Here is a 25,323-nt window from a genome sequence, read left to right as displayed (position 1 = left end):
ATATTACATGTCTGAATTACAGGTTCTAGTAAGAAATGGTGATCCACTGCAAAAAGTGTTGGAAAGTGAACACAAAGGAGCAGATTTCTGTTTTACGGTTTGATATTTTAAGAAACATACAGAAATGTGCACTTGGTGTCCTGGTAGCAGACATATGAGGCTTTGATGATTGCTACTGCTCTCATCTCCTGGAGAAAACACATTTTCTGCACATTTCTACTGCAATCTTAGCTTTTTCCCCCCACATTTTTATATGTCGTCCCGTTTTCAAATTCTGCAGCCTTGCCTTTTGGTTTTGTGAACAGTTATCAATCTCTCCAGCCATGACTGTTAATTTGCTCCACTACAGTTTGAAGCTTACAATCAAAATATTGTTAGAACCAATGTTGGCGCCTTTAAAGAACAAATGGAAAGTTCGGGGCCTTGGACAGTGTCTCTCTAATGTGTTTTCACTGGCTGTCAGTTATCACCTTTGTATATTATTCGGCACTTTTTCACCTTATACAGCTTTTTGCAAAACCCTATTCCTGTCTATGAAACATAATTTTGGCCCAGAAATTCGGGTCTCCACGGGTGAGTACGCATGGGGTACTGCATAAGGCCTGCTTTTTACAAGGTAAGTGGTGAATTAATGAAAATTAAAACATTTTTTCCACAGGTTTATTATTTTTAAATACTTTAAAGCAAGGTAAGTTTATTTTTAGCCCCATTACAATATAAAATTACTTTTTCCAAAAATTTAAATTATTGTTTAAAATAGTTATTTCATGTCATTTATAGTTTATTTAAAAAATGTGATTAAAAAAAATAAATTATTTGAAGGTTTATTGTTTTTTGGGGCCGTAGTATTTATAAGTCTTGACAGCACTTCCTGTCAGACTTATGAATGGAGCATTCCCTGCTCTGATTGGCTGCCCATGGCCCATGTAATCCCAGGGGACGCATCGAACTAACTGCGCCCCTGGGATATGTAAGCACTGCGCGTCGGCAGCTGGACCAGGCCCCGGATCGGAATTCCACGGGGCCCTACGGCTCAATGACCGGCGCGCTAGGTAAGTGCAGATCGGGGGCTTGCACCCGCGGGAAGCCCCCGACCTGAATTTCTAGGCCATTAACTGAAGCGAAAGCAAAATACTGCAGATACTGGAAATCTGAAATTAAAGCAGAAATTGCTGTGAAGCACTCAGCCGGTCAGGCAGTATCTATTGTTTATTATTATACACTAGCTGGGGTGAGCCCGGCGTTGCCGAGGCTTTTTCGAGGGCATGTTGTTGTTGGAAGAGAGAGAGAGCGACTGGGGGGTTGGGGGGGCGGCAGAGAGAGACTGGGGGGGGAACAGAGAGAGACTGGGGGGGGGAAACAGAGAGAGACTGGGGAGGGGGAACAGAGAAGCTCTCCCTCCCCCCGCGATTTCCCGAGGCTCTCCCCCCCCCCCGCAATTTCCCGAGGCTCTCCCCGCCCCCCCCGCGATTTCCCGAGGCTCTACCCCCCCCCGCGATTTCCCAAGGCTCTCCCCCCCCGCGATTTCCCGAGGCTCTCCCCCCCCGCAATTTCCCAAGGCTCTCCCCCCCCCGTGATTTCCCGAGGCTCTCCCCCCCCCCGCGATTTCCCGAGGCTCTCCCCCCCCCCGCGATTTCCCGAGGCTCCCCCCCCCACCGCGATTTCCCGAGGCTCTCCCCCCCTGCGATTTCCCGAGGCTCTCCCCCCCGCGATTTCCCGAGGCTCTCCCCCCCCCGCCCACGATTTCCCGAGGCTCGCACCCCCCGCGATCTCCCGAGGCTGTGTGCTGGCGTCACGGGGGCCATGCGCATGCGTGCCGGCGTCAAGGCGGCTGCGCAACTGGCGGCCTCTTCATTTTTTTTAAACTGATGCGTGCTGACGTCACGGGGTGGCGGGCCGTGCGCATGCGTGGTTGCCGTTTAAAAAAAAAGCCAGAGCGGGCTCTCGCAGGCGGGCGGCGCATGCGCGGTCAGTGCCAGCGGCGCGAGGCGGCCCGCGGGGAGTAGGCAGGGAAACCCCGCGGGCTGGCGGCCGTTAGAGCGGGGAGTAGGCAGGGAAACCCCGCGGGCTGGCGGCCATTAGAGCGGCTCACTTCGGGCCCCGACACCGTCAAACCTGAGAGGGGGAAGTAGAGAGAAACAGAAAGGGAAGAGGAGAAGGAGAGAGAGGGGAGAGGAGAAGGAGAGAGAGGGAAGAGGAGAAGGAGAGAGAGGGAAGAGGAGAAGGAGAGAGAGGGAAGAGGAGAAGGAGAGAGAGAGAGGGAAGAGAGAGAGAGAGAGAAATTTTTGGAGCTTCAGGCCTGCCTGCAGCGGGCCTGGAGACCAGCACCGAGTCCCCCCTGCGCGAGGGTGAGGAGGAGGGGGGGGGGGGTTGCTAAACACAATATAAAACTGAAATAAATTGTTAATTAATTCCCTAACACATAATTCAAATATTTACCTTAGTTCCCTAACACATAGAAAGTGTGGGGGGAAAAATCGTGAAAAATCAAGATGGCGGCCACTCACCTCGGTTCAGAAGGATAAGGCCCGCCCACACATGCACCAATTGGTCGACCGGTCAGGTCACCGAAGCGTAGGATTGGTCAATCGTCGAGTCACTCGACACTCAACTGTAGGACGGCACGCGCCAGGAACCCGCCGTACGATTGGTCGACCTCGACGTCACATGGTCGCTAATGAGATGCTAATGAGCGGAACGCTGAAAGTTTTTCGGATACCGCGGGCGCGGTTTTTGTCCGGCCGAAACGTAAATATGCCTATGACCGGTCTGGAATCGCAAGCTTTCTTTTGAGGCGATGCCCGCGTCGGTACGCTCTGTAACTTTCAAACGTATAGAACACGGACAGACAGACAGACATCGGGACAGACAGAAGAGCCGCTTTATATATATAGATATTGAAATTGAGCACCTTAGCACCTCCCATTAGTGCCTCCAGGGGGCGCTAACGGGGCGCTGCCGGCTTTGCAATTGGGCGCGGTGATAATACTGACACCCACAAAATTGAAGTGGAGGTTTGCGGTGGCGGTAACCACTTGTGCCACGTTCTCCTGCGCCCGGAGATCATGACTCCATCTGGGTGCACCGCCCCAGCTCTGAATTTCACTCTCACCCACTGCGAGAGGACAGCAGGTTTCTGCTGCACTGACCCACTGTCACTCCCCCGGGGCAGCACCTCAGCATCCCTACCAATTTGCTGGAGCACAGATTGCTAGCCTGCTGCAACACCCTGAGATACCTGGTGGATTGTGGTGGATCCAGCGACAATGGCAGCAATCAGCACTTGCGTGGCATCAAGCTGAGACTGCATGAGAACAGTCCGAGACTCGATGCCACCAACAATTGTCTGCATTACAGCACTAAGATATTGCGTCGCTTCCGCCTGTGCTGCAATGGTAGCTGCCATATCACCCATGACACGCGTCATGAGGTCTGGATCTGCACGGTCTCTCTGGGAGTCCACCATCCTCTGCAGAGTGGAAGTGATGGGCTCCATGGTGTGCGCAGAACTCTGTGCAGTGTTGGAGGCGGACTCCTCCACGCCCCTTACCATTGCCGAGAGGCTCTCGGGGACCCTTGCCATTGCACCTATCATCTCAGAGTGTATGGCCATCACCCTTCTTGTGAACGCCTCCCCATCGAGGTCCTCATCTGAGTCCTGTGCAGCAGAACTCGCCCTCCGGGGAGCTGGCTCCTGAGCTACCCTTTCCCCCTGGCCTTGCTGTAGCCCGCTCATCCCCGGTGCATCACCCTGTGCAGACCCTTCTACTAAACTTGCCTCTAAAGATCGCATAGTGCCAGGTGGTGCCTGCAAGTGAGATATGCAGTGATGCGGTGCTTTGCTCCTCCTCCTCTTCTCCTTCTTCACTCTCAGTGGGAGGCTCAGGGACAGGCTGGTCATCTGGTTGCTGATTCTCTGAACGCATAAAGGCACAAGACTTGCGTTAAGTTGAAGGAAGGGGGTGCAAGAAGGAAGCAAGGAATGCAGGCAGTATCAGGAGCTGGAATGTGGGAAAGGCTTGTGGTGTGAGGGGGGAAGTGGGATGAGAGAAGGAGAGGGGATGAATATACCGTTGTTGCCCCCAATGGGGTCGACGTTACTGAGGGCCACGGCGCCCACCACCTGGCACCCAATGAGTTGCAGCACTTGCTCCTCCAGGTCTGAAAGCTGCTGGAGCTGCGCATCACCTCCGCCTGTTCTCTGCTGCTCCCTCCTATTGTGAGCTATCTTGACCTGCAAGAGAATCTAGTGTGTGTGAGTCAGAGTCCAGGTTTGTGTTTGGGAGATATGCCTGCCGTAGTTAAATAGCTGTGATTGTAGGCAAGGTGTGAGATGTGGATGTAAGTTTAAGTAGGTGCAGCTGCTTGGTGGGTGAGTGGTGGGGGTGTGGTGGTTGGTGCAGTGTGTACAGACTGAGGCTCAGATGCTGGTATGTAGGACCTGTTGAAGCATGTACTCACTTTGACCACCCAAGTGAGGTCGTTAAATTTCTTCCAGCACTGTGTCAGGCTGCGTACGACCACACTACTGGCCGAGACCTCCTGAGCCACTTCCCTCCACATTGCCCTGAATACCTGGGGCAATGGCCTCCTTCCAGTGTCCGGAACAGCACTGCCCTCCTTCGCTCCACTCCCACGACCAATGCCTTCAATGCCTCATCCGTGAAACAACGAGCTCTCTCGCTGGGAGTGAGAGCAGCCATCATGATCAGGGGATTGAGTTCCTTGCAGGTCACCTTCACAGCAAGCACTGCTGATAATGAGGACCTGCACAATGATGCAACCTCCCCTTTAAGAGCTGGGAGGGGCCAGTGTGAAGGATCATTCCCGATTGCATTGCACCTGAATTGATTATCGCTTTGCTGGTAGCGCCCCTGTAGCACCCTGCTGAGGTCATTAGCGCTTGATTTAACGCTCCAGCTCTTCCAGGAGCGCCAACAGCCAATTTAGGGAAACCTCAGACTCATTAGCGCCAAACGGGGCGATACCGAATTTCTCCCCCATTAACTGCTACTTTGTGATGTGTGTCAGCATACACATATGAGTCTTGGCTTTTACCCCTTTTAGTTCTTGCCTGCTATATTTTGTTCAGTCCTAAAATGGGTCTTCCACATCACCCATTTTCTTGTTCTGACAAGAGGACTAAACTGAAAATATTAATCTATCTTTTCCCTTTATAGATACTGTTGTATTTCTCCTTTTGTTGCAAATTATTTTGATCATGAAGTTTGAGAATCTGAACAAATGGTCATACTATGGAACTTTCCCATTTTCTCTGCTTGCTTAGGTTTCAGCTCAGCCAGCAAGGCAGAATTAGAATTATTTAACTGGATTGCAGAGCAGGTCGGACCTATTGTCAATGCCACTCTAATAAGATGAATTGGACTATACGATCGTACCGGTTCTCTCCTGAAGGCATTAACTCCTTACTGTGATGAAATATGTTCAGCAGAGTGAACTATCTTTACACAGACAGATATATATGTTGACAGCATATAAAAGCCTCATAGTTTACACTGAAATCACTTTGTTGCTGAACCTGATCTAACTGTAACTTTAGAGGTAAGTACAAATTCCTTTACATTGGTTTTGACTTATTAAACAAGCACAGATACAATGGCCTCAATAATAACCCCACGGTGGTGGGAGAGGGTTGGGGAGGGGGTTAAAAAATGAAATCTGTGCACTCATTTGGTGCACACAAAAAACAACTAAGCTGTAGCTAAAAAACCATTAAAGAGAATTTAACAACTTAAATTAAAATTTGGTTTCCGGGGGTGATGATGCACTCCAGTCCCTGCGGTGCCCACCGGTCGCGGAAGGCCTCGAGCGTGCTGGCGGACACCGCGTGCTCCATCTCCAGGGCCACCCAGGCGCTTGCGTGGCTGCGGAAGAGAGGCAGGCAGTCAGGCCGAACGACCCCCTCGACCGCCCGCTGCCTGGACCAGTTAATGGCAACTTTGGCCAGGCCCAGGAGCAGTCCTACGAGGAGGTCCTCCGATCTGCCCGCTCCCCTCCGCACTGGGTGACCGAAGATCAGGAGCGTGGGACTGAAGTGCCGCCAAAAATCGAGGAGCAGCCCCTTCAAATAATGGAAGAGGGGCTGCAACTGCTATGAAATCCGTGTAACCCAACCCCAACACAGCGCTCACGGGCACCAGAGTGGCCCGCCATGGCGAGGCGGGATGCTTATTAACCAATTTAAATTGGGGTCCTACAGTGCAATTGGGATTAACTGCTGTTGCACGGGTTTCAGAAAGTCGGCAGTGAAATGTAGGTGGGAGCTGCCGGCTCCCCAGGGTAAGTGGCTCTGTCAGCACTCAATACAATACAATACAAATCGCTTTATTGGCATGATAAGGTACATCTTATGTTGCCAAAGCATCAAAATACATTTATGGTTGAACACATAAACGCGGTTCCATTCATACAGTGTATAAACAGGTATATCCTTGAGTTTATAAATATATTTTCGCCTTGTTTATATATACTCTTGTCTTAGTTTACTGGTTGTCTCTCTGTTCATGGCAAGCTGTAACATAGTGTGCCGCCAGTGTTACACAGCTTCTCTCCTCCCCCAGTAGGAATGGGAGTTTTTGGTTGTCAGTCAGATTTCTGAATTCAGGGCATATTTGTGAGAATTTTTGATAGAAATTCTCTCTGATGCCCTGATATTTTCCACAGGCTGTGAGGAAGTGCATCTCTGTCTCAACTACTCCCTGACTGCAGTGAGAGCATATCCTGTCTTCTCTTGGCAGCCTGGTCTGCCTGTGTCTGCCTTTTTCGATCGCTAGGCTATGTTCGCTAAGTCTGTACCTTGTCAAGGTTCTTCTCAGTTTGTTATCCTTTACCATGGTCAGGTAATCAGCTATGTTGTATTGTCTGTTTAGGGCCAAGTAGCAATTGAGTTTGCTTTGGGTTTTTGTTGTTTCTGCCCAATATGACAGATATTTTTCCTTTTGCTTAGCGACGATTGTGTTGGGTCGAATTCTTTGTGTTACCCTGTCACTGTCCTGGGGCTGGTTATTGTTAGTATTGTTATTAGTTACTTTATTGAGTCCCAGGACTAGTTGACTGAGGGTATTCTTCTTTATGGTCAGCTCTTGGCATTTCAGGGCGTCGTAGTGATAGCATTGGGGGTTGCTCATTTGTAGGTGATTCCAAAATTTGGTGGCTCTTTTTTGGATAGTGATTATTAATGGGTATTGGCCTAGTTCCGCCCTGCATGCGTTGTTTACTGTTTTCCTTTGAGTCCGGAGGATACTTTTACAGAATTCCGCATGTAGGATCTCAATTGGGTGTTTGTCCCATTTTGCAAAATCTTGTTGTGTTAGTGGTCCCCAGACCTCACTGCCATAGAGTGCAATTGGTTCAATTACTGATTTGAAAATTTTGAGCCAAATGCTAATTGGGATTTCTATTTGGATTGATTTTTTGATGGCATAGAAAGCCCTTCTTGCTTTCTCTTTCAGTTCATTCACAGCCAGTTTGAAGTTTCCCGTAGAACTGATTTTTAAGCCCAAGTATGTGTAGTGAGTGGTTTGTTCAATTTTGGTTGTTCCTACTGTGAAATTTATTGTGGGTCCATGTTGTTTGGATCTTTGCTGGAACACAAGGACTTTGGTTTTTTGGGGATTTATTGTCAGGGCCCAAGTCTGGCAGTACGACTCCAGCAGGTCCAGGTTCTGCTGTAGACCCTCCTTAGTTGGTGACAGCAGAACCAGGTCGTCGGCATAGAGGAGGAATTTAACCTTGGATTCATATAGGGTGAGGCCGGGTGCTGTAGATTGTTCAAGTAGTTTTGCCAATCCATTAATGTAAATATTAAAGAGTGTCGGTGAGATTGGCGAGCCCTGCGTCACCCCCCGCCCCTGTGGGAAGTATTTTGTTTGTTTGTCTCCAATTTTAACTGCACATTTATTGTTTGTATACATTGATTTAATTACATCATATGTTTTCCCTCCTACCCCGCTTTCGATAAGTTTCAGGAATAAACCGTCATGCCAGATGGAGTCGAAAGCCTTCTGGAAATCTACAAAGCATGCGTAGATTTTGCTTTTGTTATGGTGAACGTGTTTGTCAATTAGGGTCTGTAGGGTGAAGATATGATCGGATGTTCTATAGTTTGGCAGGAATCCAATTTGGCTTTTACTCAAGACATTGTGCTCTTCAAGGAAGTTTATAAGTCTTTTGTTTATGATGCTACAGAATACCTTCCCCAGGTTACTGTTTACACAGATGCCTCGATAGTTGTTTGGGTCGATTTTGTCCCCACTTTTGTATATGGGTGTTATGAGTCCTTTGTTCCAGATATCAGGGAAATAACCGACACTCAGAACCAAGTTGAAGAGTTTTAGGATAGCCAGTTTCAGTTTGTCGTCTGCGTGTTTAATCATCTCGTTTAGTATGCCGTCTGTCCCGCAAGCTTTTCCTGGTCGCAGGTCCTTGAGTTTTTCAAGAAGTTCTTTTTCTGTTATTATGGCGTCTAGCGGGTTTTGGTTATCTTTTATGGCCATTTCAAGCTTTTCAAGTTTTTTGCGTATTTGGTGTTGCTCTGGTCCTAGTGTGTTTTTCTGGTATAATTTTTCAAAGTGGTTTACCCATGTGTCCCCATTTTGAATGGACAAATCGTCGTGTTGTTTTTTGTGTAGTGTTTTCAAGTTGCCCCAGAAACAATTCGACTCAATGGATTCCTCCATGGAGCTGAGTGTATTCTTAATAAATTGCTCTTTTTTGGTCCTGAGTGTGTTTCTGTATTGTGTTAGCGTCTGACAATAAGTAAGGCGTAATTCCTCGTTTTCTGGATGTCTGTGTTTTTGGTTTGATAGTTTTCTAAGTTTTTTCCTCATGTTATGGCAATCATGGTCAAACCATTTTTCATAGTTTTTTGTTTTGGGTTTGTTCTTGCGAGCTTTCAAGTTTGCATTTGTTGCCAAATTATCAAAAATATTGTTTAGTTTGTGGGCCAGGAGGAGCAAGAGTGCTTTCCCCTGGTCCCTCCAGGAAGCCTTCGGCCTCCTTCAGCCTCCCCCTGCCCACCCAGCCCTCCCGATCGTACGTCTCCCCCCTCCCTCCTGATTGCGGACCACAGCTTCCTTCCCAGTGCCTCCCCCACCACCACCCCCCCCCCCCGCACTCCCGATTGCCGGGGACTGTCTCAAGAGTCCCCAGCTGCAGCCTCCTGCCACTGGTGTTACCTCCTGCCCACAGGCCAGGCTGCCCATCTGGCTGGCAGTCGGGCGGGAGGCAGAGCCACACAATGCAAATGAGGCCCTGCCGTCAAGATCAGCGGGACATTCGGGATCCCAGCCTTGCCGGGTTCTTCGGCAGTTTTCGGCCTCTCCTGTACTCTCCCCAGCTTTGCGTAAATGTCGGGGCCAACATTTTAAAGACAACCAAATTTGTAGTTTATTAAGACTTTCAGGAACCTCCCTATGATTTTTTTTTATTTGGACTTTCAAAAAGCTTTTTGACAAAATTCCACCTGAAAGATTTCTAGGCACAAGAATCCAGGGTGGAACATGGGGTTGGATTAAAGCAACTGAAATATTGGTGAGGGGTTTAATGTCAGACTGGAAGGATGTTTTAAGGAGAATCCCTGTTGGTTCTGCTCTACATAAATCACCTGCATACAAAAAGTAAATTTTACCTGGTCATATTTGCTGATGAGAATAAAATAGGCAGAGTAATACCAGGGAGCAGTACATAGAGGCTGCGGTGAAAGATTTTCAGAAGTGTTTGATGGCAAATTAAATTGAGAAATGTTAAAGTTGTGTCCATGTTCAAAATAAATGTGACAGTAAATATTGGCCCATATTTTCCGATCCCAACGGGTGGGTACGCGCTGTGTACACACCCGTAAGGACATTGGAAATGCCGGTTTCAGGCATGAAAAGTGCATACACTGAAAACCGGCATTTCCAATCTGTCAAGAATGGTCTTGACAGATCGGACGCCTGCCCCGGAGATGGGCCTCTGCGGGCGGAGAGTTCTGCTTTTTGCAGAACCTCCGCCTGCTGAAATCACTTAAAAATCTTATGCCTCGTAAGGCCTGCTTTTACCAGCATAAGAGTCACTCATTTATAATTTAAAAATACTGCTAAAAAAGGTAAATTTATTTTTAGCCCCGTAAAAAACTATTTTTTCAAAAAATTTAATTTTTGTTTAAAATATTTAATTTAATGTAATTTTAACTCATTTTACAAACGTGATGTTTCTTTAAAAAATTATTTAATGTTTTGATGTCTTTTTTCAGTGATCCCCATTCATATTTTTGACGGGTCTATCTCTCAAAAGTATGAAGGGAGATTCCCTTCTTTCATTGGCTCCCCATGGCCCACGTGATCCCAGGGACGCTTGCGAACTGCATGCGCCCCTGGGATACGTGGGCTCTGCGCATTTCGTCGTGGAGAGGCTCAGGAGCGGAAATGGCTGGACCTCTGGAGCCCTCAGGTAAGGGCGTATATTTTTTCCCGATAGGAGGCCTCCGTACGCAGGAAGCCTCCGATCGGAAAATACAGGCCATTATTTAATTGCATTACACATGGAGACTTAGAAAGGGAATAATATTGGACTCGTCACATTCATTATTTAGACACTTTGGCAAAACAATTAAAAAAGTAAACAGAATGTTGGATATATAGACAAAACAATAGATAATGCTAAGGATTTACGTGCCATAATTGAAGTACTGTGTGCAATACTGGTCATCACATTACAAAAGAAGGCATTGGAGAGGGTACAGAGAAGAATAATATGACTTATCCCAAGTGTAAAGGGTCTGAGCTTTGAAGAAATGTTAGAGAATCTCAAGCTGTACAGCAAGGAAAGAAATCCGATAAAGGAGAAATTCAAGGTTTATAAAACATTAAATGAGGTAGATACCGTATGTACAGAATAATACTGCAAAGTAAGTCAAGAAAGTAGACCAGAGAACATAAATTTAAATTGGTGAAAATTACATTTAATACTTATATTAGGAAAGACATATTTACTCAGAATACGTTTGGAATAATCCGTTAGATAGGGTAATGGAGATAAAAAAGTCACGATGTTCAAAATGAAGCTGGGTGCTGTTAAAGCTAGATACTGGGAGCGTTAAGGTGCTAGAGAGATGATCTTTGATGGATTGAATAGCCTTTTCTCATCTTTAACGTATTTGTGTTCAATAAGGGAACGTGATATGTGGCCATTTTCTCAAAGGTATTTGTCAAGTTAAGGAGTCTTGACAAGTAGACATAGAAATAGGGCGGGGGGACTGTGATATGCTCGAACATATTAACATCGAGCGGGAGGAGGTATTGGCGGTTTTAGCTGGCCTAAAAATGGCTAAATCCCCAGGCCCGGATGAAATGTATCCCAGGCTGCTGTGTGAGGCAAAGGAGGAGATTGCGGGGGCTCTAACACATATATTCAGGACCTCTCTGGCCACAGGGGATGTGCCAGAGGACTGGAGAACCGCTAATGTAGTACCATTATTCAAGAAGGGTAGTAGGGAAAAACCGGGGAACTACAGGCCAGTGAGCCTAACATCAGTGGTAGGAAAATTATTGGAAAAAATCCTGAGGGACAAAATTTGTCTCCACTTGGAGAGGCAAGGATTAATCAGGGATAGTCAACATGGCTTTGTCAAGGGAAGATCATGTCTGACTAATTTGATTGAATTTTTTGAGGGGGTGACTAGGTGTGTGGATGAGGGTAACGCAGTGGATGTGGTATACATGGATTTCAGTAAGGCCTTCGATAAAGTCCCGCACAGGAGACTGGTCAAGAAGGTAAGAGCCCATGGAATCCAGGGTGCCTTGGCACATTGGATACAAAACTGGCTTAGTGGCAGAAGGCAGAGGGTGATGGTCGAAGGTTGTTTTTGTGACTGGAAGCCTGTGGCCAGTGGGGTACCACAGGGATCGGTGCTGGGTCCCTTGCTGTTTGTGGTCTACATTAATGACTTGGATATGAATGTAAAGGGTATGATCAGTAAGCTCGCGGATGATACAAAAATTGGTAGGGTGGTAAATAGCGAGGAGGGTAGCCTCAGTCTGCAGGACGATATAGACGGGTTGGTCAGATGGGCGGAACAGTGGCAAATGGAATTTAACCCGGAAAAGTGCGAGGTGATGCACTTTGGGGGGACTAACAAGGCAAAGGAATACACAATGAATGGAAAGACCCTAGGCAAGACGGAGGGTCAGAGGGATCTGGGTGTGCAAGTACACAGATCCCTGAAGGCGGCGGAACAGGTGGATAAGGTGGTAAAAAAGGCATATGGGATACTTGCCTTCATTAGCCGAGGCATTGAATATAAGAGCAAGGAGGTTATGATGGAGCTGTATAAAACACTGGTTAGGCCACAGCTGGAATATTGTGTGCAGTTCTGGTCGCCACACTACAGGAAGGATGTGATCGCGTTAGAGAGGGTGCAGAGGAGGTTCACCAGGATGTTACCAGGGCTGGAGCGCTTCAGCTATGAAGAGAGACTGGGCAGGTTGGGTTTGTTTTCCTTGGAGCTGAGGAGGCTGAGGGGGGACATGATTGAGGTGTACAAAATTATGAGGGGCATAGATAGGATGGATGCTGAGGAGCTTTTTCCCTTAGTAGAGGGGTCAATAACTAGGGGGCATAGATTCAAGGTAAAGGGCGGGAGGTTTAGAGGGGATTTGAGAAAGAACTTTTTCACCCAGAGGGTGGTTGGAGTCTGGAACTCACTGCCTGAAAGGGTTGTGGAGGCAGAAACCCTCACAACATTTAAGAAGCATTTGGATGTGCACTTGAAATGCCATAGCATACAAGGCTACGGGCCAAATGCTGGAATATGGGATTAGATTAGACAGGGCTTGATGGCCGGCGCGGACACGATGGGCCGAAGGGCCTCTATCCGTGCTGTATTACTCTATGACTCTATGACTATGACTAAGTCTATTCAGCTGTGATTTACCTGACCCTGTAGTTTGATTGTCTGCAATAAGCATATGTTTAACGCTGAGAAATTACCCCCGGAACTGTTATCTGCTGGTTAATCAATAAGTGTATTGCTTTATCTGTGGATTAAAAAAAAAATTTGCTTGTATCAATCTTCAGTAGACAAGCAACATCTGTTCTATAATAAACAATAGAATTATAGTTCAGAAATCACCTCATCCTGGGCTATTTTCCATGTTAATTACTTTCAGATCTAAAGTATAACACCTGTTTGTAACTGTTATATAGCAATATAAAACACAAAATGATTGCACGCCGTATGAAAGGCCATGTTAGACATTTTAAAGAAATGGATGTTACACAAAGGTGGCAATAATCCAGAAAGCTGCAGTACTTCAGCACCAGATTACTAAGAGTTTAAAAATTGAATTTCAATTGAATATCACATTGCTGCTCCAAGACAAGGGTGAAAGGATGCAGATTTATACCAGCACTTCCCCATATGCTGACTTCTGAATTTCAGCTATGCCATTGTTGAAAATAGCAAGCAGAGAGATTATGTACTTCCCACCAGAACAGAAGGGAAAATCAAACAGAGTGACACCCAGGCTGCACAGAATCCAGAATGCCATAGCCAACATCCAAAAAAAAATTGGTTATTTAGCTTATTGTTGTTTGTGGGACTTGCTGTCTGCAAATTGCTACATTTTAGGACCTGCAATCTGCTTTATAAATGCAAATTTGTTCTTTCTTACCAGGGACATACGTGAGAATATGTATGGCTGAAAATGTATTCATTTAGTTCTATGAATTTAAATAGTCTCCATCTTTCATATCAAGTGTTGCATTATTAATTGAAATCCCAAATGGACTGTAACAGGTTTAGATGGAAGGCTTTAACCAGCTTACAATAGTTATGTGAGTGACTGGATCCACCTTAGAGATTAGCAAACAAATTTACACATATGAAAGTCATGCACAAACAGGTCAGAATATTCACCAGTAATGTTCAAATTATACTTGGCTGGAATTTGCTGAAAAATAACGGAATGTGAACAACCCACGCGTTATGTGTAAATCGGCCAGCAACTTGTGGCGTGGAAGAGATACCCCATCAATTGCAAATTGCCACAAGTTGCTGGACCATTTACACTGCTCAGCTGAAAATGGCCTCTTACCCTGTGGGCTTCATGAAGTTGCTGCATTTGCACATGAATTGCCCATAAAGCTCGCCACAGAAAGTTAAATCTAGTAATTCATAGCCTAAGTACCCTTTTAACAATGTGATAATTGCTAATGGCTGCCAATCAACCTCTCTGGCTTAGAAAGTGAACAAATAGAAGTGTGGCATCCCATTCCTTCAGGTAGTGAATTGTTGGAGATTTAAAAAATAGCAAATTCAGAAAAAAGTCTTACATTTCCTTTCTGTCTCTTTTTTTCTCTATCTTACTCCAATCTTTATTTCCCTCTCTTTCTGTACCTGATATGACATTGAATTCACTCATTCTAATTTCCCTGTTGCCCTCACCATCCCATTATCAGTGCACACTTCCAGCAACTTACAGGGCAAACAAATTTTGATCTGAAGTGCGCAGGAAAATGTCTAACCAGGCACGCTGCGAGATGCTCTGCTGCAGCAAATTTCGTCCCATTGTTAAAATATCCAGAAGAGGGAATGTCCTCTGCCAGCTGGGTATGTACCCATCAATAACTGGAATTGACAGCAACCAACTGGGTACTGGAGAAGTTATACCTTAACATATTTTAAAACATTTATAAACATTGCATTTACGGCTCATTTCGTTTGGGCAGCCTTTGTTCTCCATCCTGTAAAAGTTGATCCACCTTAAAAAGTGCACTGCCATCGCAATGTCACTTGCTGGACATTTCCTGTACCTTGGACACTTTGTACCAGATATGAATTCAGGATCATAAGAACATAAGAACATAAGAAATAGGAGCAGGAGTAGGCCATTCAGCCCTTCGAGCCTGCTCTGCCATTCAATGAGATCATGGCTGATCTTCTGCCTCAACTCCATTCACCGGCCCTATCGCCATATCCCTTGATGCCCTTATTAGTCAGAAATCTATCGACTTCTGTTTTGAATATACCCAATGACTGAGCCTCCACAGCCCTCTGGGGTAGAGAATTTCAAAGGTTCACCACCCTCTGTGTGAAGAAATTTCTTCTCATCTCAGTCCTGAATGGCCTACCCTTTATCCTGAGGCTGTGGCTCCTGGTTCTAGACTCCCCAGCCAAGGGAAACATTCTCCCAGCAGCCAATACAGGCCAGCTAACACTTGCTGGTAAAAGTACAAACAAAGCGGTATAATTCTGTTGCTATCTCCAATTTATCTCTCTCTGGCTGCCGCAGGGTCTGGTATGTTGAACGAAAGCCTATTTGCTGCAATTGTATTCTGTGCTCTATCAGTGTGGGAAAAGAAAGACCAGATTGCTGGCCCAGAATTAAAGGATGTTGGTTCACGGAAATCCACCTCCTCACTCTGATGTAGTTTATATTTGTTGAGGAAATATCTTGTATGGAATATTCAAATGATATCAGTCTGGTGCTTATAAGTAAATGTAGCAACACTCTACAGAAAGCATGTGCTGATGTAAGGATCTTTAATACTTTGTCTCCTCCGGTCACATTGCACTATATTCTCCAGATCCACAATGCTACAATCTAATGCGATGTTACGCTGTTTCGGTGTACTGGCTCTCTCCTGTCGAAAAACAGTAAGTACACTTTGAAAAGAAATTTCCATCATTTCGTAAACTTCTACCTAACTTTAGATAGTTGTCTTTCATGTGAAAACTGTCTGTGTGCTTTAAAAACAATCCAGACATTTATACACGGTGCAATTCTGTGAATTTTTAAAATTGTTTTTGTTATGCTTAAGAAGTGCAAGTGTGCATGTGTACGAGTTTTTTATGATCTGTAAATAAATGGATACTTGGCACACTTATATTATCTAGCATAACTAGTGGCTACATCACCCCTGCTTCTTTGAAGTACCTAAATCAATGCAAAAAGCAAATGGACACATGCTTTTATGTTATTAACCGTGAAATATTTTGTTGCGTTGTTTTGATCATTCATATACATTATACCTCAAATATTTGTTTTCTGTGATCTAAAAGCTACTCTGGCAAGCCTTAACAATTTGATATATTTAGTTTGTCGAGTGTGCAAACATGGGCTAGAACACGATACAGCGAGGCACCTGTTAGCTATAATGGAACAGGCTTTGGTCAAATTGTAGTTGTCTTGAGGGGAATAAAAATATTTCTGCTAACCACTCATGTGAAAGGTTTTTCTCCAGGCAATTGTATGCAGCTGGCAAATTTTGTCTGTTTATTTTCTGAATTATAAGTGAGTTTTCAGTCTGTAATGGAGTTTAAATGGGACAGGTAATGCACTGCATGAAGTGCCCAGAGCAGCATAGTCCACAGTTAAATTGAACAACTCCTGCTATAGTGATAATAGCTGTTGCAGAATTTAGCACCCTCCATACATATTGCTGCTGGTGCATCCCATATATGACGAGTTCAATCCAAATAGATTAGATTACCTTTAACTTGAGCATGTGCGCATAGGAAATCAGCTTTTATGGATAATTAAACTAAACTAATCATTACCAGGTCCTAGTTAAAATAACTCCACCTTGGATCAAGAGTAGAAAATTGGTCATTGGCTCAATTTCTGTAGTAATACTTTTTATCTGTTTAATTAGCTCCAATAGGCTGCTTTGATATACAAGTGTGACTGGAATAACTGCCTGACCTGCTGAGTATTGCCAGCATTTTCTGTTTTTAGTCAATACCTTAAACCTGTTTGTGTTGGATGTTATAGCTGTTCCAAATCAAAACACACTCTTAATGGTGAAAATTTACTTTGGTACCAGTAAGTGATAAAATTCTGATCCTGATTGCCAGATTAATCTGCTCCGGTGCAAACTTGTTCACATCTGAACAGTTGCATTTGTGTCTCTAACCACTTCCTGCTTTTAATACATGCTGCTATTTGTGCCAAAATTGTAATGCAATACTGTCCAAAACATACCCTGCTTTGAAACAAAGTAAACATGTTTTATAAACAGTGAATGCTTTGACCAGCGGTTATCATGCTGCAAAACAAATTTTCCAATCAATATAATCTCACTATACATTTACACACAAGCAAACACTTTTCAAAATTTGAACTGATTGATTGGAACAAGCTCAATCACTGTCTTAAACAGTAACTGGACATATACTCAGTAACCTAAGAAATAGACATCACAGTCTCAGAAACCAATTTCAGATCTATCTTCTTCATTTGCAGATTATTCTTTCTTCTTAGACTACACTTTTAGAAAGTTTGCATGAAAGTATCACTGGAGCATGGATAAGTCCAGAGAAAAGGTAGTGATGTTAAGTCACAGAGCTGCCTGTCTATTTGAACTCACTATTAGGGTAACTGAGATGCCGCAGCATGACAGATCCCACAAATTTCTCCACTCACTGCATGTAGGACAACTTGCAATTTTGAAAAACAATTGCTGGGGGTATTGGAATTGGCAGTATCTGGGCAATCTCAAATCAGTTGCTGCAATATTCTGTGTTCATTTGGCCATTTCTCATATGGTTTGCTAGGTTGAGCACCAAGCAATCTTAAAGACAGGATCAATCTAGAAAAATAACAAGGCTGCAGCCATTCATTAGGGTCCATTGAATACTTGCAGTACTTTGAGCTTTATGTGAAGTGCCACTCGAGACAACCAGCTTAATTAGTGGAAGCAACAGAAGTTTGGAGAAATGCTTTCATGAAATTAATCAGAATGGAATACAATTTCCTATTAATTTGAACCCTGTAAACAAGGTTGTGCTTTTCATTATTATTTTCAACCTGCTGACAAAATTGCAGGAGTACACCATCTTGTAACATGGACTTTCTGGGCAGGTGATTTCAACAGTGGGAACAAGTAAAATAGTCAATTACAAAGCAGAAACAATGATCCTTTAATACTTCTTAATGAGCCATTTAATTGGCATCACTGTTGGAAAGTTTGTTAATGTAGCTATGAAGTGCACTTTATTTTTCCAAAATTACCCTGATCACTTAGAAAAGCCAGATTTAGCAACCAGCCTCTGGGTGTGCTTGTGAACTATATAGTAGTGAAATAGAACATTTTCAGTACAAGAGGACACCCCAAAATATGATGGGGGAGCAGCAAATGTGGCTGTGGCAATACATCAGACAATGTAAACTCTGGGATCTCAATCCAGTAATAACAGTCGCTGCAGTCCTTGATCCTAAGTTCTTGATTGCAGCTCCGGATCGCTCATAGTCTGTTGTCCACTGTTGCTCTCGGGCAGCAGTAGCAAGCTGCTTGAAAGGTGTTGGTTCAAGATTCCTTGCAATCAAGCTGCCGATGCCAAACATAAAGTAACAATGCACATTTAAGTAAATGTTTCTTTAAATTGCTCTGTCACCTCTACTCTTTAAAAAAAAAAAAAAATGGTGTTTCTTGGATTTTTTCCAGCTCATTGTGTTAACAATCTCAGTCCTTCTTGCATCAGTAACGGTAGCAGGTTCAAAAACCAAAAACAAGGCGCCAAATGGAAAAAGAAACGGCCATGCCAGGACACGATCTTCAGATCCTGCTGTGGGACCCACTGCTTTCAGCAGAAGCAACCATAAGTTTTCTTCAGACCCTGTGCACATAGTAAATTCACTTCCAGACAGAGATTTTATGCTGGAAGAGGACTACGAACAAAGCATAAGCAACATGGTTAATCAGTTAAAGAACAACTCCGCACTGACAGGCACTAAATGTGAAGTAAATCTGCAATTCTGGATGTCTAATACGAGAAGCCTATCTCCATGGTCGTACAGGTAGAGTCAACTGTTTGGTTGCCTTTTATTTTAAATGACAAATGCGCGGTTCTCCTGATGGCTCTGCAGGTTTATCCAGTGAGTAGCTGAAAAATGCATAGCAGGTCCCAGGATGAACCCAGTCTGCGTTGAGATAACTGATCGTAGCAATAGCAATGGTTGGCGTGTTAGAATTGATTTCAGCAAAAGGGAAAAATTGGCCAGGGTTTCTGCTGTGGATTGCTATCCAGTGACCCCTGCTTGAAAGTGTGAGAAGACAGGATCATGCTTGGCTATGAGGCTTCATCCCACAGTTGTATAGTTGTCTGACATTCACTATCATAGAATTATATAGAAATTGCAGCATGCAAACAAACTGTTTGGTCCAACCAGTCCATGTTGGTGTTTATCCTTGTTCCCATATCCCTTATATCCCTTTTTATTCAACCACCTATCTAACCTATTCTTAAATGTTGACATGGTCTCTGCTTCAGTCATTAACTCTTAGTGCATTCAACAGCCTCACAACTGCCTGAGTAAAAAAAAAACTTCTCCTGTTCTCTGTCCTAAATCTCTTGCATTTAATCGTATATCTATGTCCCCTTGTTCTAAGCTCCTCAACGTCTGGAAACAGCCTGTTTCTATATACCCCGTCCATCTAGCCTATATCCAAATTATTGACATATACAGAGTGAACAGAAACGACCCCAGAACTGAACACTATGGAACACCACTACCTATTTCCAATCACTTTGAAGACTGCCCTTAATACGACTCTGTTTCCTTTTTTTCACCTCTTCCACCATATTTGTCACCTCAAAGAACTCCATCAGGTTTCTCATGCATGATCATCCTTTCTGAAAGCCACGCTGGCTGCTTCTAATTATTTCTCATTATTTAGTAGGGCTCACTTGGATTAGATACTGCAATATACCCCAGCAAAGAATCAACATCTACAGGAGAAGGGGGGGGGGGGGGGGGGGGAGGAGGAAACTGGGAGGGGGGGCAATGGAACAAAACAATCCGTAAATATAGATCTCATAAATAGTTTCTGAACTCCCATATAGTATAGTAATATTACTAATGAAATTGAATATTGTTGTATAATTTCAAAAGTTATGACAATGTAATTTGTTTATAATTAGCACTTTTATATATGGAGGACCCCCAATAACACAGCTACTCAGAAGACACACTCGCTGAGCCCCGCGCGCACTCGCTGAGCCCCGCGCGCACTCGCTGAGCCCCGGGCGCACTCGCTGAGCCCCGGGCGCACTCGCTGAGCCCCGGGCGCACTCGCTGAGCCCCGGGCGCACTCGCTGAGCCCCGGACGCACTCGCTGAGCCCCGGACGCACTCGCTGAGCCCCGCTGACACACTCGCTGAGCCCCGCTGACACACTCGCTGAGCCCCGCTGACACACTCGCTGAGCCCCGCTGACACACTCGCTGAGCCCCGCTGACACACTCGCTGAGCCCCGCTGACAAACTCGCTGAGCCCCGCGCACACTCGCTGAGCCCCGCTGACACACTCGCTGAGCCCCGCTGACACACTCGCTGAGCCCCGCTGACACACTCGCTGAGCCCCGCGCACACTCGCTGAGCCCCACACACACTCGCTGAGCCATCAGGAAAGTTCGAGGTTCAATCCCCAGCCTGTGCTGATTCAGCTGATTTCAGCTATGGTGCTACAATTGGCTTCAGCACTCATGGGTTAGGGGGTTGGAAATTGGCACGGGGATTCGCTCCTGATCACTATCCAGCAACCCCTACTGGAAGTGTATGGTGCACAAGGATAGAATCAGGTTTATCTGTGAAGTCCCTTGCAGTCAGATTACACCCTAACTCTCACTGTCAAGGGTCATGCATGAATAATTGTACTTGGACAAACATCATAGGACATCCAGTACCCATTGAACTGTACAAGGGGAAAATGAAATGGGAGCAATTTGGACAAAAACAGAAACTTTCATTTAGTTTGAAAACTGTATTAATTGAAGAGAAACATGAAAAGGAACAATTCTCCTTAATAAATTTGGAAAATACCTCCTTAAAGACTTTGTCACTGTAGCAATAATCATATTCAAACAATGAATGGGAGCAAGTATTGTTTTAGTGAATTCAGAATGCTAGAACTTTTTAAATATATAAACGCAAGTTCTTCCTGTGGAAAAAAGATATCTTCACCTGTGTGTTCTTTTAAACAGCATTAATCATGATGAAGAACGAATACCAATTGATATCCCGGAGGCCAAGTGTCTTTGCAACGGGTGCATCAATCCTTTTACAATGCAAGAAGACACAACAATGTCTAGCATTCTCATCTACAGCAAAATCCCAGTGAAAAGACTAATGTGTGAAAGTTCAAAAGCCAATAAAAAATACAGGCGAAAAAAGAAGAAATGTACCCTGCAATATAAAGCAGTGATCGAAAACATTGCTGTTGGATGCACATGTATCTTTTAGCTCACTATTTGGAAAGCTGAATGTGTTGTATTAAAACATGCAGATTTCTAGAGGTGTACCCTGGATCTGTCGGGGAGGTTCTAGGGGGGGAAATAACAATGCCAGTATAGACATAAAATAATTTGAAGTATGGACCAGTGTTATGGATGAGGACCAAATCGGAAATTCAGGCCGATCCATACCTTTGCAGTTTGGTTGAACTGAATCGCAAGTAATGTTTTCTTCAGATTCAGGCTCACAATCAGAATTGCCCTTTCAATGGCAAAGTGGGGATCTGGCAAAAAGTCTGGTTTTCAGTTTGTCAGTACACTGAAGGAGGGGACGGCTCCCCCCCAATGCCTCAGTGGTCCCAGGTCTTTGCTGATCGATGTGGGCAGCAGGAGATGCCCTACAGTTGGGTGCAATGCCCCTGGGTTAGAGAGGGGGAAAATATGCTGGCGTTCTCAATCCTGATTGCTATCTAGTGACTTTAGCTGAAAGTTGCACACGTATGGATGGTGGTGAGGTCAGATTTCCAACCTGCATCACCGTGGCCTGATCCTGTTCTTGTGCCATGTTTACACACACACTTCCAGCAGGTAGCACCAGATACAATCAGGATTTTGCACCCTAACCTGGGGCGCTGAGGCCAACTGTAGCATCATAGCTGAGATCAGCTGACTCAGTTCAGACCAGGCATCAAGACTAGATCCTTCTTTTCACTGGGCAAATTCGCTGAGCTATTGGGGAGTGTTGTTTTTGATTGTATTAGTTATTGTAATAAAAGTGTATTGGAATTTGGAATGAGTTGTTGTATAGGCGAGTGTACATGCATAAGTACCTCTTAATATCAAAGTACCTGTGGATGTGTATACCAGTATATACATGGGACATTCTCATTCCCTTGTGGTTCCTAAAATATTAATCCTATTCTTTATTGCAAAATGTTTCCTTTTCTATTGTAAATTTAAAACAGATCGAGAGCAGAAAAAACAAAGCATTAAACATTGATGATTATTCAACCAGATTATGTTAGAAAGATGCATCTGACATTCAGAAATTCTTTTGAATTTTGATATATGCTTCCAAATGCAGGCAGTTTAAAAACAGTCTCATTATTGAATGATTAATATCCTCTAAACATTAACACAAAAATACTTGCACTTTGAATCATGGAATGATTTATGTGAAATGAAAACAGATATTTTTGAAAACAGAAATTATATACAGATATTCTGTTTGAGAATGTAAACATGATTAATTGCTACCACTGGAGTCAAGACACAAGTGGTGATCCCATAGTGCCAACATGAGTTGGGTTGGAGAATCAGGGCTACATGTTGAGTGGAGAGTGTGAAATCATTCATATAATTTTTAGACTTTCAGCCATCGTTGCACTACTAATGATTTGATTTGAAAATTGTCTTCTAGTTTAAGTAATATTCTGATGCAATTTTAATTTAATAAAATTCTGAAATCAGAAATTACAGTAAACTAGTTTTTTTCTGTTCATCTCAGTGTAGGTAGCTTAGCATACAACTTACATAGAAACATAGAAGATAGGAGCAGGAGTAGGCCATTCGGCCCCTTGAGCCTGCTCCGCCATTTAATGAGATCATGGCTGATCATCCAAATTCAGTACCCTGTCCCTGCTTTCTCCCCATATCCCTTGACCCCTTTAGCCTTAAGAAATATATCTAACTCCTTCTTGAATATATTTAATGAATTGGCCTCAACTGCCTTCTGTGGTAGAGAATTCCACAGGTTCACCACTCTCTGGGTGAAGAAATTCCTCCTCATCTCAGTCCTAAATGGCTTACCCCTTATCCTCAGACCGTGACCCCTGGTTCTGGACACCCCGGCCATCGGGAACATCCTGCATCTAGTCTGTCCAGTCCTGTTAGAGTTTTATAAGTTTCAATGAGATCCCCTCTCATTCTTCTAAACTCTAGCAAATATAAGCCTAATCGACCCAATCTCTCTTCATACGATATTCCTGCCATCCCAGGTATCAGTCTGGTGAATCTTCGCTGCACTCCCTCCATGGCAAGAACATCCTTCCTCAGATAAAGCGACCAAAACTGCACACAATACTCAATGTGTGGTCTCACCAAGGCCCTGTATAGCTGCAGCAAGCCATCCTTGCTCCTGTACTCGAATCCTCTCGCTATGAAGGCCAACATACCATTTGCCTTCTTAACTGCCTGCTGCAGCTGCATGCTTACCTTCAGCGACTGGTGCACAAGGTCACCCAGGTCTCGTTACACTTCCCCTTTTCCCAATCTATTGACGTTCAGATAATAATCTGCCTTTGTGGCGGAGCCACCAAAGGACTCAGAGCAGTTGTACATAATTCCTTTAACAGCATTGTAGTTATAACCTGTGTCTGTACCTTTAATTACTCTGTTTAACTGTACTATGTCTAGTTACCTTTACAGCGCGGTTTTAACGTGATGACGTCATGCCGTTAGTCACGTGACCTCACAATGACGGGAAGAACGTGATGATGTCATGACGTCATCCAATGGACCAGCCCAACTGTCCTCGTGGAGTCTCCAGAGAGAACAGACCAACTGTCAACGTGTTCCAGCAGTTTCCAGTCTAAACCAGTTTAAACCAGTTTTGTTTCATTAAAAATTCTTTGTTTTAATTGCCTGAGTCGAACTCAGTCTTTTCGTTAGGAACCTCCGTTCCTACATTGGTGACCCCGAATTCTACGAACGTTTTTTCGTGGAAGATTTCGTCATGGATACGAATGCCATGACCCTGAAACTGCCACAATTCTGGGAGCAGCAGCCAGCCACCTGGTTTATTCAGGCTGAAGCTCAATTTGCAATTCGGAACATCGTCGCGGATTCGACCCGGTATTACTACGTGGTCTCCGCCCTCGACAGCGCCACAGCCTCGCAGATCGTCAGTCTCCTCGGTAGCCCACCGGATGATGGCAAGTACGACACTCTAAAGGCGCGGTTGCTCCAGGTCTTTGGCCTCTCGAAGTCGGAGCGCGCTCGCAGACTTCTCGCTATGCCCGGCCTCGAGGACTCCAAACCGTCTGAGCTCATGAGCCAGATGCTCACGCTTTTGGGTGCCGAACCGCAATGTTTTCTCTTTAGAGAATTGTTCCTCTGTCAGCTTCCGGAACCGGTACAAACTGCCTTAGCCAGCTCTGCGATCACAGACTGCACTAAACTCGCGGCAGAAGCTGCCAAAATATTCACGGTAACCCAACAATGCTGCGCAGCCACGAGGCACCCAACCCCCACAGACGCGACTCCAGCGCCTCAGGCGGTGGGCTGGTGCTGCTACCACACCCATTTTGGCGCGAAAGCCAGACGCTGCCGTCCTCCCTGCAGTTTTTCGCCCAAAACACAAACAGCAACAACAAATCTCCCACTGCGTTTTTCGCGAAGGAGGACCGGGTCTAAAGGGCACACCGCGGCCGCGATGTTCGTTGGATCGTCAGGGAAGCTCCTTCACATCACAGACTCCTTATCAGGTCGTCGTTTTCTCTGTGACACCGGCTCGCAACGCAGTATCCTCCCCGCGTCGAGGCTGGACCTCCAAACCGGGGCTCACGGCCTTCCCCTCGAGGCAGCTAATGGTGCGGCCATTTGTACCTTTGGAAAGTGGCGGGTCCAACTGAGCTTCGGCGGTCAGCGCTTCTTTTGGGAATTCGTCATGGCCAAAGTCTCGCAGGCCATCCTGGGGGCGGATTTCCTTTGTGCGAACGGGTTCCTCGTCGACGTCCGGCACTGCCGTCTCATCAATGCGGCCACGTTCAATTCGATCCCCTGCCACCGCAGCACCGCCGTGTCGTGGTCTGTCGCCTGTGCGTACCCATCGTCAGATAAATTCACTCATCTCCTCGGGGAGTTCCCGGAGCTCACCAGACCAACATTTTCTTCCTCGGTCACTAAGCATGGTGTGGAGCACCATATCACCACGACGGGCTCCCCGGTTTACGCACATGCCCGAAGGCTGGAACCCGGCAAGCTCGCGGCGGCAAAGACAGAGTTTGACACAATGGAGCGGCTGGGAATTATTCGACGATCAATAGTCCCTGGTCTTCGCCGCTCCACATCGTGCCGGAGCCCGGTGACG

General features: G+C 45.2%; 1 protein-coding gene across 4 annotated transcripts; it reads left to right on the top strand.

Annotated features, from left to right (window-relative positions):
• Positions 1 to 6,229: 6,229 nt before the first annotated feature.
• On the top strand, positions 6,230 to 23,872 carry LOC147113930 (interleukin-17B-like). Of its 4 annotated transcripts, none has more exons than XM_085995359.1 (4): positions 6,230 to 6,300; positions 15,589 to 15,658; positions 18,448 to 18,800; positions 20,985 to 23,872. In XM_085995359.1, exons 2-4 carry the CDS (start codon positions 15,596 to 15,598, stop codon positions 21,241 to 21,243), a joined length of 675 nt encoding a protein of 224 aa, XP_085851485.1. In that variant the 5' UTR covers positions 6,230 to 6,300; positions 15,589 to 15,595; the 3' UTR covers positions 21,244 to 23,872. The 4 variants fall into 4 exon arrangements, with proteins under 4 accessions (XP_085851485.1, XP_085851486.1, XP_085851487.1 ...); XM_085995360.1 differs by lacking the exon at positions 6,230 to 6,300 and adding an exon at positions 8,985 to 9,552; XM_085995361.1 differs by lacking the exon at positions 6,230 to 6,300 and adding an exon at positions 9,573 to 9,638.
• Positions 23,873 to 25,323: the final 1,451 nt, after the last annotated feature.

The sequence above is a fragment of the Somniosus microcephalus genome, chromosome 8 (genome assembly GCF_052327205.1).
Source record: "Somniosus microcephalus isolate GS21.2 chromosome 8, FLI_Smic_1.0, whole genome shotgun sequence".
Taxonomy (NCBI): domain Eukaryota; kingdom Metazoa; phylum Chordata; class Chondrichthyes; order Squaliformes; family Somniosidae; genus Somniosus; species Somniosus microcephalus.
The sequence above is the reverse complement of the archived record's forward strand: the minus strand, read 5'-3'. Positions and strand labels throughout refer to the sequence as shown.